At 48.3% G+C, this 12,320-nt stretch overlaps 1 protein-coding gene across 2 annotated transcripts in view; it reads left to right on the top strand.

The window, feature by feature from the left end:
* The window catches only part of AZIN1 (antizyme inhibitor 1), a 590,344-nt gene that overhangs the window by 456,015 nt on the left and 122,009 nt on the right, over positions 1-12,320 (top strand). For both annotated transcript variants that reach the window (XM_078686910.1, XM_078686911.1), the window contains exon 9: positions 3,357-3,522. In XM_078686910.1, coding sequence (XP_078543036.1) covers positions 3,357-3,522 — 166 coding nt within the window. The remainder of the gene's footprint in view (positions 1-3,356; positions 3,523-12,320) is intronic.

A 12,320-nucleotide genomic window follows, 5' to 3' on the forward strand; every position in this document is an offset into this window, starting at 1 on the left:
GGGAGTCCTGATACGTGAAGGGTAATTCCTTCTGGATCTTGCTTCCAAGTTTTTTTGTTCTTGTTTCTGGCCATTTCTAATGCACTTTCCAATTTCCAGACTTATTTTTTTCCTTAATAGTTTACGGTGTCTTCTGATTCCGTAATATGGCGCTGTACCATGTATAGTTTGGAGGCTTGTTTGTGAATCCTCTACTTTATCTGATCTGTCCAGTTTTCCATCTATTCCAGTTAAGCTTTTTTGCATTGCCTGAAGGAGTATTTTGTTATGTTAAGTTATGTGTTGTGAAGCGCACAGCTGCCTCCGCTTAGAGGCGTTCCTGTGCTGAGTCTGCAAACTGTTAGAAACTACTGTGAGAGACACCGGAACCTATTAGACAGAAAAGAGATGAGTTTTCATGGCTTCTGTGAAATAGAGCATAATTTTTGATACAGATAGGAAGAGTTCCAAAGCTTTCAAAGCGAGGACGCGAAAAGAGCAACCTCCCGCTCGCACTTTCCTCACCCGGGGGACATGGGCCAGGTGTTGGCCCATAGATCGTAATTGGCAGGTGGGTATGTAGGGTAGGAGGCGATTAGCCAAAATATCCAAGGAGTGAAGATTCAGTATTCTGTGGGCGATACAGAGAGACTTAAACTTGATGCGTTTTGACACCGGCAGCCAGGGTAGTCTGCGGACGGTCGTTAGTTGTGGGACAGGCTCTCGGGAGGCCGAGTAGTAACCGGGCAGCCGCATTTTGTGCCCTTTGGGGGTGGAGGATCTCAGTTTTATTTGCCCCTAGATAAAGTGAGCTGGCGTAGTCCAGCCTTGATAGAATGGTGGCCTGTATGATAACCTGATGGACGTGTGGTAAAAAAAACAGTGGTTTGAGCCTGTGCAGGAGCCCGAAATAGGTCCCAGCTACCATCTTAGTTTGGGCCTGAAAGGTAAGGGCGGAGTCAACCATTCTCCCAGGTTTTTGACTGCCTGTTTAGGGACGTACGGATATCCCAGAGTCGATGGCCGCCAGCGCAGACTCCATAGCTCAGTGTCTCTCCCCACTAGCAAGATCTTGGATCTGCTTCCATTCAGTTGGAGGCAGTTGGCGGTCATCCAATCTTCTATAGCTGTTAAATCGTCCCTGAACTTAATCTCGTCCTGCACGGAGTTGTCTGATAGTGCCACCATTAACTGGGTATCATCTGCATAAGATGACAGTTAGTCCCCTCCTACCTACTGCCGCTAAAGATGGAATGTACCCCTCCTACCTACTGCCGCTAAGGATGGAATGTACATGTTGAATAAAGCTGGGCTCTAAGCTGAGCCCTGTGGGACCCCTTGTTGGATAACGTGTGTCTGGGAGCTGAAGGGAAGGACCGACACTTGAAAGGTTCTCTCACATAGAAAAGAGGCGAACCAGCCTAAGACCGGGCTTTCAATGCCAGCCTCCTCCAGAAGCTGCAGCAGAATCTGGTGGGACACTGTGTCGAACGCATTGCTCAGATCCAATAGTATCAGAGCTGATGTTCGCCCTTCGTCCGCAGCTGATGGACCAATGTCCCCTGAATGTCTGACAATTTGCTTCTTATTTTCAAACAGTAACTTGGATTGGTGTTGGTTTTTTAATCTACAGATTGCTCTCCTTTGATAGCTTGCTCTGTGGTGGATATTCTCTTATGATTAGATTCACACTCCCTACAGAGTCTGTGGTCAGCAGCGCCTCCTCTCCACCTCACGGCTTAGCTTGATCAGACATATTGCAACACTTGTCCTGCCAGTATTCTTGCTGTTGCTTCGTGGTTGGTTGAGTTGTAAGTGAGATCCCTTGATTGTGGCATGCTATGCTCTGTTGGCTTACAATGTCTTGTTTGATTGTGTGGGTAGGACATTGATAGGGTCTAGCACGTCGGTACAAGAATAATATTTACAGATCTGTTTCCATGCAGCTTCACCACTCTTTACTCTTTATAATTTGTATTTTAGTTAGTCTGCATGTTGGGGATTACTGCAGCAACTGAACCCAGTGTCTCGCTTCGATGCTTATTATCCTTATGAATGCCACTTGAGTTGTCAGCTTGCTTTTTGCATGGACTTTGTCACAGTACCATCAAAGCGTCCATCGCTGCCCAGGTCACAGGATGGTATCACTGTGATGTGCTTTCCTCAATAGATTCTGCTCCCAGGCACCACTGCATTTCCTTTCAAACAGCCTGGGCATTATTGGCCATTATCATTATCTGGCTTTCTGTCTAGTTTCTTGCAGCTTCATATACTTGGGTTCATTTACAGCAGAGGTCCCTTTGCAGCCTCACTACTCATCACTGAGTCAGCCGTCGCTCTCAGTCTCACTACCAGAGCTTGACCTGCACCACAAGGAAGCAGAATGCTCCACAGTGAGCTGCATCTACGGCCTCCAGGCCCACTTGATCTGCCCATGATCCAGCAGCCATGTCCATGCCACCACTGCGGTCTTTATTTCAGAAACATAGCCGGTTATTACTCAGTTATTTACTTCAGCAGTAGGAGTATCTTGAGTTATGGCACTCAAGCGACCCATAAGCACATCTACAATATCGGTATATAGCAACTTGTAAAAAACTATACATGTCGTGTTTTGTCATTGTACATTCTGGATAACTGCCTTGCCGTGTGTAATGAGCTTGACTGTTAAAAATACAAGCAGTTCCTAATCCTCCCATTCAGCCACCAGACTACTGGTAATATGCATTTGCATAAGATATTCATAAGTATGTTTTCTTAGCGTGATTTGGTGCCGCTCGGTAAAATATTCCTGATTAGGTGTTTAAAGGCAGGTCTGGAGGAAAACGAGCAATTGTCCTGGAATCAACCTAAATTCAGTGTTGTCTATATTTTTGATCGGTTTCTCCTAGAAACAGCTTCGAGGCATCCATGTAAATTGAAGTTGCAGTACAAAAAACACAAAGAAAATTAATTGTTTAATTTATGTTAGTTAAAGTGTCTACGTATTTGTTTAATGCCTCTAATGGATTTTTTTTAAAAGCCGTCAAACCATAACTAACTTGCAAATGTGACTTGATCCTATCATCATATGGTCTCTTTAGCACCTGGGTCCATCTTGGCAACTAGCTCTTTGTAGTTATAGTTAGTAACATATAAATGTTTGGTTTGGATCGAGATAGTGCTTCTTTGAAAGATTTAGATTTATGGATTATTTTTATGCATGAACCGGTGCCCATGACTAAAGCTTCTAAGAACGACGAGCATGAATAATCAGACAAATGTATTGTAAATGTGCAATAATTAACATGGCTTGTTAATTTATGCTTAAGTGTGGAATGGCTTTGCATTGGTAAAGATTAGTTCATGACCTGTTTTTTGGGTGTTACTTATCTTAGATAAACCATGCTGTCAACACTTTGCTGGAGGTATATTTTCCTGAAGAAAGTGGTATTCAGTTAATTGCTGAACCTGGAAGCTACTATGTTTCTGCTGCATTTACTCTGGCAGTTAAGATCATTGCCAAAAAAGTTATTGAGTATGGACGTCAACGTTCCTCTGAAGGTAATGCTCATGTTTTCTGAGTTATGTTCCTGTGGTATGTCCTGTTGCTATCCCTTCTAAAGCAGAGTCTTCTGTTTAAAATGCAATTTTGCTTTAACTGAGAAAATACACTTGCAGGGTTTTTCAGCAGTTTGCACATTCAACGTTCATGTTACACAATTTCAAAGTTGCATGTTCATTTTTTGAGACTAAAATGTTTTATCTTTTTGATTTCCCCACCCTAATCTCTTCGGTATTAGACCTCTTCCCTTTTAGTGTTTTCTTTTAAAACTTAAAATGTACTCACTACATTTACTTAGGCTGTGCTCTATTGGTTTATTTATAATAAAGTAAGAAGCTTCATCAATGAGCCTATATTGAGTGTGTTCGTATCAGGATAGTTATTAGCTGCTAAAACTTCCTAAGGAAAAAAAAGTTTTATGCTTGTCCTTCTTTGACTTCTCAATTTGGTACTTGTTTAATATTACTTTGTGGATGGATAATTTAACATCAGCTGTTTACATCTAGTGCATTTTTATATAGTTTTGGTGTGTTCGAAACCATTCTGCTTATCCCAATCTGTTGAGACCCTTCTAGGCTATGGGCCTGTTTCTTCCAAGCATCGCAAGGGGCTGGAGTACTGACATGTAAGACAAGTCAGCACTGTCTGGATATTTCATTTGTGCAGGTCTTTAGCTCATATATTTTGTTCAGGACTGTAAACTTCTATTGTCCATTGAAAAGTATAGCGAGAATCTTTAGCAACATGACCCAAATCCCTGTTATACTACTGGAATTGCAAATCTCAGATAACCAAATTGCTCTCACACTGACACAAAAATAGTTTCATTTCTTTTACTCTCATGGAATCATTTGTCTTCATGACTGATGTCTTCCAATGGCATTAATCCCTTATCAACTTGACGATTTATAAAATTCTGTTAAATATTTGTGTTAGTAGGGATACTAAGAGTATCCCTACTTTTTCTTACACTGCATTTGGGATTTTTTCATAATGCTACCCCTAAGAAGTGATTCCATGTAGCCTGGTTGGAATCTTTCTCAACAAATCATGTTCTCACGGTCGTTACAGACGTTCACTGTGCAGCAACCAGGGACCCTTACTTTACTTCTTTGTGGGTAGTTCATGTGTCAAGCAGGACTGGCTATTAGGTTTGCGACTGGTATTGCGTATAACATAGAGTGCACTCTTTTGCCAGTGCCAAGTTTTTTAATGCTTTTCTGAAGGGCAGCAAGTTGGAAGGTCAAGTGCAAATACAGAGGCCGAGCATTTCATGCCCCATTACCTACAACCAAAAAGGCCTGTGCGCTACCCTGCTGTATATGAATCTAGGGACTCTGAGCAGATGAGAATTAGACTAACACTAGAATCTGCTAGTCTGGCAATGCTGAAGTTAGTTTTGTAATTACTAAGGTCTGAATCGATGGAATGCTTTAAATACTAAGCAGTGCCTTAAAAATGATCTTGGCCATTCGTAACAACTGGAATGTCTTAAGAGCTGCTGATGCGGAAGCAGTCGGACGAAGATTCAGTGCCAACTTGTCCGTGTTTTACATACTCTGCAAACGCTTTATATCCTTAGAAGTGGTGTCCAAGTATATAATACAGTACAGTATTGTAGCATATTCAGTATAATTGCTTAAGCAACCACTGGCCATACAATAATTGGCTGATTTGGTAGAACCTTTATCAAAATTCTTAAGTGCAGTCAACAAGCGGCTAGAGCAGATTCACCTCTGTGTTTGATGAAAGGGAAGTGTCCAATTGAAAGCCCAGGCTTCGAACTAATGAAACTGGATCCGGGGAAGAGCCATGTTCAGGAGACCAGAAACTTGTTAGTAGTAATTCCTGCCCACATGACGTTTAAACAATCAGTAGTTCTGTTTTGTCTAAAGGTAACTTTAAGCAATTGCATGCTAGCTAACCCTTGGCAACCAGCATAGTGTCATGGTTATCCTTGTCCAGTGCAATGAAGAACTGGATATCGACAGCATAGTTAGTAAATATAATTTAAAAGGAGTGATTAAATAATCCCAGCGGTGGCACATATAGATAGGACATGGTAGAGCTAAGTAACAAGCCTTGAGTAGCACCACAGGTGAGATTTTTAATTTCAGACTCGAAAGAAATGAAACTCCCTTTGTTTCCGCCTAGTAAAGAACTGGTTGTGCCTATTACTTTGGCATAAAAGTTCACCTCTCCTGTGAGCGGAGCCAGATTCACATACCCCAAAGGCTGTGGATTCTTTGAAGCTCACTGCCTTGGAATGCTAATTTGCAGGCCCTACTGTGGGGGAGGTGTAAACACCATTTGCCAGAGCAGGCTTTGTTCCTGACCTGAGAGCAAAGGTCCTCATCCCTGGGGTCAGAAAGTAGTCTATGGTGGCAGGCTGGCTAAGACCAGTCAGTGAGCACTCCAGTTGTTGGTAGGTTTTCAGGGGGCAACTCTAAGGTGCCCTTTGGGGGCATGTATTAATAAATCCATCACTGGAATCGGTGTGTGTATTAGTGTGAGATGTTTTAATACCAAACCTCTTTAGTTTCAGTGAATCCACCATGTAGCTGGAGGACTCGTTTTTGACCAGTGTCCAGCATGTGTATTTACTGTTGTTACCCTGTTCACTTGTACTGGCAGTAATTGAACTTGCCAGCACAGGGGCTTATCTGCTCATGCAGATATGTCCACACATGTAATAAAATGCACCCTGCCTTAAGGCTGTAAGGCCTGCCGTAGGGGTAACTTATAAATATTACATGCAATGTTAGAGGACATGGTACACAGGTGTGTGCCATGTTGTGTTTTCACTTGTTAGAGCATCTTATCTCCCAGCCTGTGGTGGCAGTCTGTATGAGTTTGGTGCTGGGTCCCTTAGAGAGGCACAAGATATGCTGCAGCTCTTATGGACCCTGTTTAGTACCTATGTCCTAGGTACTGCTTACTAGGGACTTAGCGAGGTGCTAAAGGCCTGGTCACTTGGAGATCAAGTGACCATTGGTCTTGTTTTAATTTCAAATTTGTTTTATTGGTTTTAAGAGCAAGAAAGACAGGCAATGCAAAACAGTAGGTATGCAGTAGGCATATATAGCGAGCGAGACAGACAGGCACGTCTTCTCTATGAATCTGCAAGGAAGCAAATAAACCATGCCTACACGGGGATGCTTTGCCGACACTTCGGTGAAGGCGCCATGTAAGAAAGTCAATCGAACAGAACAATAAGACGAACTCAACCCCCCCACCCCTTACCCAACATTCCCCCCCTCCCCGACCAGTATGCCATTTGTCCGGAGCTGCTATCATAGCACGTTCAGATTGGTATGGTTCAAGGTGTTCAAGTGTATGGTGGATCTCGTGGTGGTTCCGTGAGCCGCAGAGTGCGGAAATATTTCGGGCATGTGATTTCGTGAAATTCTTTGGATAAGAGGGACAGGAGCGGTTGCCAGGCCTTCTGGAATGAGTCAGCCGTGTGTGTGAGCGTGGCCTGGATAAGTTCCATGCCTAACGTGAACCACAGTTTATGTAGCCAGCCAGTGTGGGTGGGTATGGTGGTGGATCCCCAGAGTGACAGGACGTGTTGTGACGCTGCTTGGACTGCAATGCCCATCTGTTTGCCACGAGGAGACCTCAAGGGAAATGTGAGTGCGTTGGGCAGCCCTAGGATTGTGTATGCAGGAAAGCGCGGGATTTCAGTGTCAAATCTGGAATCGATATCATCTAAAACCGCTTTCCACTACCCTTGCAGAGCGCGGCATTCCCACAGAAGGTGGGTCAGAGTGCCCTTTTCACCGCAGCCCCGCCAACACAGCGCGCTTCGAAGAGGATTGCCTTGATTGAGTCTTGCCGGGGTAAGATGCCAGTAGATGGCCAGCTTCACCGCCGATTCCCTGGCATTAGAATTACGAGTGGTGTGTGCAGCTCTGTAGTATATAAACCCCCATTCTTTGGGTGATAGTGTCCTTCCGAGTTCTGATTCCCAGCGTTTCTGTCCCGCCGTCTTAACTGGGCCAGTCATGGGGGATAACATCCTGTAAAGGTCTGAGATAAGGTGCCTATCCGAGTCTTTCGTCTCCAGCCATTTCTCCAACACAGCGCGTTTCACCTTCTATTCCCATGTACACCACACATATGCGTGCCTAGATCACTTCCTGAGTTCCTCGGAACTGGTCCCTCACGTCACCGAGGTTTCCATTGTCCCAGCGGCCCTCTCGGACCACAATGCGGTGGAACGGACACTCAGCATGCCCAAGACACCACGCACCCCTGGCTCATGGAGGCTCAACGAACCCCTTTTGCAGAGACCGGCCGTTATTAAACAAATTCATAAATGCATTTCCGGACTACCTCGCCACTAATGATACCCCCGCAGTCTCGGTGTCGACCCTTTGGGGAGCCTTAAAAGCCGTAATCAGGAGGGAACTGATCGCCATCGCAGCTGCCGACGCCAAGATTCGCAAAGACAAGAGGGCTGAGCTCACGGCACAAGTAGCTGAACTAGAAAGGGTTCATAGCCGCACCTGCGCTCCGAGAATTTGGCGTCAGCTGATGGCCACCAGGGCTCAACTGGCCAGCCTCGATACTGACAGAGCGGAATTTGCCATACGTACTACGTAGGAGGCAACCGCACCGGGCGCCTTCTGGCCAGCGCCCTAAAAGCCAAGACTCGGCGCTCGAAAATCACCACTCTCCTGGACAACTCCGGTGAAACCCTTACCGAAGATGCACAGGTTGCTACTGCCTTCCGCTCCTTTTACGCCTCCCTGTATAGCGAGGATAAAGTATCGCCAGCCGCCGTCGACGCGTACTTGCAATCGGCGGAAATCACACCGCTATGCCCAGCGAACGCAGAGGCCTTAGACGCTCCTATTCGCCCTGATGAAGTCCTAACCGCCATCTCACGCCTCCGCCCGCTCAAATCGCCGGGACCTGATGGTTTTTCATCAGGCTTTTACAAACTCTTCGGCCAGGTACTAGCTCCAATACTCACGAGGTTGTTTAATTCTTTCGAGGGTCCGAGCTCCATACCACCGGACATGCTGGCGGCTGACATAGTGGTGCTGCCCAAGCCGGGCAAACCCCGACACACTGTTCCGCGTTCCGCCCCATCTCCTTACTTAACTTAGATTTGAAACTATTCACTGGGGTACTAGCGGCCCGTTTGGGCCCTTGCCTACTGGGTATCCTCGAACCGGACCAATCGGGCTTTGTCCCAAACCGCCAATGCAGTGATAATACTAAACGGCTCCTGCACCTCGTGGATAAAACTCACTTTCAAAACTCGGAGCTACTGGCTATCGATGCGGAGAAGGCATTCGACCGAGTCGATTGGACCTACTTGCAGAAGGTCCTGCAACGATACCAGTTGGGCGACCGATTTCAAGCCTGGATCGCAAGCTGCTACCACCACCCGATGGCCCGGGTCAGATTGGGTGGCCTTAAATCGGACCCCTTCGAGATACAGCGGGGCACGCGTCAAGGGTGCCCTCTTTCGCCCCTTCTGTTCGCCCTGTACGTGGAACCCCTGGCGCAGAAAATCCGAGACAACCCTCGCATTAGCGGAATCTCCTTCGGCCATGAACCTCACGTAGTGGGGCTTTACTCCGATGATATTATCGCTGCTCTAGACCCACCGTCCAGCTCTATACCTGCTTTCCTGGAGGAACTGGAGAGCTTTGGAGCGGTGTCTGGCTTCAAAATCAACCGGGGGAAATCCCTGATTTTACCCCTGGGAAGCAACGCCCACCCTCACACCCCAACTCCTGACTTTGGTTGCGACCTGCAAACTTCCACGCAGCTCCCATACCTGGGAATCACTCTTATCTCTTCCACGGTGGCCCTTAACTATAAAACACTTGCTTCCCAAATCCGAGCCGACCTCACGCGATGGTCGAAACAACCCCTCTCCTTGCTAGGCCGCATAGCAGCAGTAAAAATGTCAGCCTTACCTAAGATCTTGTATATCTTCCAGACCCTCCCAGTACTGCCGCCGCCGGGCGCACTTGCTGATCTGCAAAATGCTCTCCATCAGTTCATCTGGGAAAAGAAACGCGCAAGGCTGCATAAACAGGTGGCGCACAGAGGTATTGATGAGGGAGGACTTGGGATCCCTAATCTCCTGCAATACTTTCAAGCCTCGCAACTCCGCTACTTGGTGGAGTGGTACAGGCCTGAGTCCGAAAAGAGATGGCTAATTCAAGACAGGGCGATGGCTCAGACATCACTATGGAAGATCCCATTCCTTGCCCGCCAGCATAGACCACGATACCTCCTCCGCTCCCCCATCACACGCACCATCATGAAGACCTGGGACATGGTGGCGGATAGGAGAGGCCTGACGACCTTCCCCTCCCCGCTCACTCCGCTCTTCGACAATCCAGAATTCCCGCCGGGCGCTGATCCTCGTGCCTTTCCACAATGGCGTGGCACGGACTGCCGGCCGGCCATCTCTTCGACCTGGAGGGTTTTCAACCCCCTCGCCGATATCACGCGAGGCTACGGAGTGACCAAACCTCACATGTTCCAATACTTCCAACTCCGCCACTGGCTCTTGAACCCGGATTGCGCTCCCTTAGTTGCCCGGCAGAGATCTAGAAGACCCCTCTCCTGCAGCCAGGTCCCGCCTGCCTCCGATGGCGCGCCGGTGTCTCCATAGCGGTGCCCAGACCTATCCTTATTCGTGTCCATGACTAAATTGAGGTCCCCCCCAATGAGCAGCTGAGAGTGAGGTGACTGTAGTGTCTCGGAGATTGCAGTTTTCAGGAATGGTTCCTGACCTGTGTTGGGAGCGTAGATGGAGCCTATCGTCAGTGTTCTATTCCCTACAAGGAAGGTGTATGCAAGGAGGCGTCCCTTGATTTCTCCTACTTTGGCCCCCACCCGGCCCCGGAAACGTCGGGATATGAAAACAGCCACCCCTGCTTTCTTAGATGGGAGAGAGGAGAAGTATTGCTGAGGAAAAGCCCGGGAGCGCATCCTGTGCCAGTCTTTAGTCAGGAGGTGGGTTTCCTGCAATAAGCAGATGTCAGCCTCTGAGTGTTCTAGGTAGGAGATGACTGCCCTTCTTTTGATCGGATTGTTGAGGCCTTTTACATTGAGAGACAATATCTTAAGTGTATCAGTCATCAAGGGAGAATACGAAGATGTCCGAGTTTAGCAGCGTAGGTCGCTGTTGCGCATAGTAAGCTATAATTAACACCTGAAACCTGTAAAAGTCCCTTGGCATACTGGTCCCCACCCTCGTTCCCCACCCAGTCCCGCCTGCAACACTGGTCCCCCTCCCGTCCCCCCTTCCCAACCAACCCCGAGGAACCTCCCTATCCCCAACAGAGCGAGCTTCCCCAGTCCCAACATAGCCCCCCTCCACCCCCTCGTACAAATACCCCAACCTCCCCAGAACAACCACCAAAACCAGAACTATTCATAGTCTCGGGCCTATTCGTGTATGACACAGGTCCGTAGAAAGTCAGTGGAAAGGGTACCATGGTAGCGGCCGAATTGGCGGCCCCCCGACCTGTTGCCCCAGGTAATTACAGTATGAAAGAAAACCCCCAGAGTAACATTGCCTTACAGATCGGTTGCAGTGTTGTCCGCCACTCCTTGCACAGCTGCCTCTCGTTCTTGGGCGACTGTGGCCGGGTCCGGTTTCGGGATGGATCTCGGGGATCGCCTCCGCCGCACTGTCTGCCAGCCGTCCCCTGTTCGCCGTGAGGAGTCACCTTCAGATCTGTGTGGGGACATGTCTCTAGATCCGGACACTTCGGCATTTCAATGTTCAGTAGAGCACAAGTGTTGCGGAGGGACTTGAGTTGATGAAGCGAGCCTTTCAATTTAAAGATCAGGCGGAACGGATGACCCCAGGAGTAGAGTACACCGTTGTCTCTCAAGAAGTTTGTTGCTATCTGGAAGGATTTACGTTTCTGCAGAGTGATGGCGGAGAGGTCTTGGAAAAGAGCTACGGGTTCGTCCCGGAAACGGATAGGCTGTGTCCTTCGGGCCTCTCGTAGAATGCGTTCCTTTAGGGGAAAGTCCGGGAGGAAGGCCAAGATGTCTGGCGGTGGAGCTGGCGCTCGGCGTGCCAGGCCAACTCTATGTGCTCTGTCGATCCGTATCACAAAGTCCTGAGGCTCACCCAAAATCTCCCGGAACAGCTCTTGCAAATATTCGACCAGGTTGTTGTTCTCAGATTTCCACGGACCCGTATGTTGTTCCGCCGGGAGCGGTTCTCAAGGTCTTCTGAGTGCGATTGTAAGTCTACTTGTTGGTCCTGAAGCCGAAGAATCTCCTGCTGCAGCTTTTCCACCTCCATGCTGCGGGATTGGTCTGCCTCTTCCATCGACGCCACTCGCTCGCCCAGGCCGTCCAAGTCTCGACGCAGTTCCCGCTGCTCCCCCGTCAGCTCCTGTTTCAGGGTTTGAAAATCCTCCCTCAGAGTGTTGAAGAGGGAGGCCAGGAAGGCCTTAGTGATGGGGGCGGTTTCATCCTCTTGTCCCTGGGGGCTTGCCGGGGCTTCGGGGACATCACTGTCTGGGCCTTCTCCCCCTTCGGTGCGTTTTTGTGTAGAAGACCCGCGATATTCCGAGTCCCTTTGCGGCTGGAGTGAGCCATGGTGTCGAAGCGAGGGCCCCCATAGATCCGGTCCGAGGAAGCAAGAGGGACTTGGTCGGCGCCCCGTCAATGTGAGGTGCAGAGTCTGTTAGGTCCGGTGGGCTCGCCAGTACCGTTGTATGGAAAGCGCTGGGAGTGGGATGCGGCTCTCCGTTAGCGGGGTGCCTAGAGGTCTTCAGGCAGTGGGTCGAGGCCTGGT

Source organism: Lissotriton helveticus, chromosome 4_1, assembly GCF_964261635.1.
Source record: "Lissotriton helveticus chromosome 4_1, aLisHel1.1, whole genome shotgun sequence".
Taxonomy (NCBI): Eukaryota; Metazoa; Chordata; class Amphibia; order Caudata; family Salamandridae; genus Lissotriton; species Lissotriton helveticus.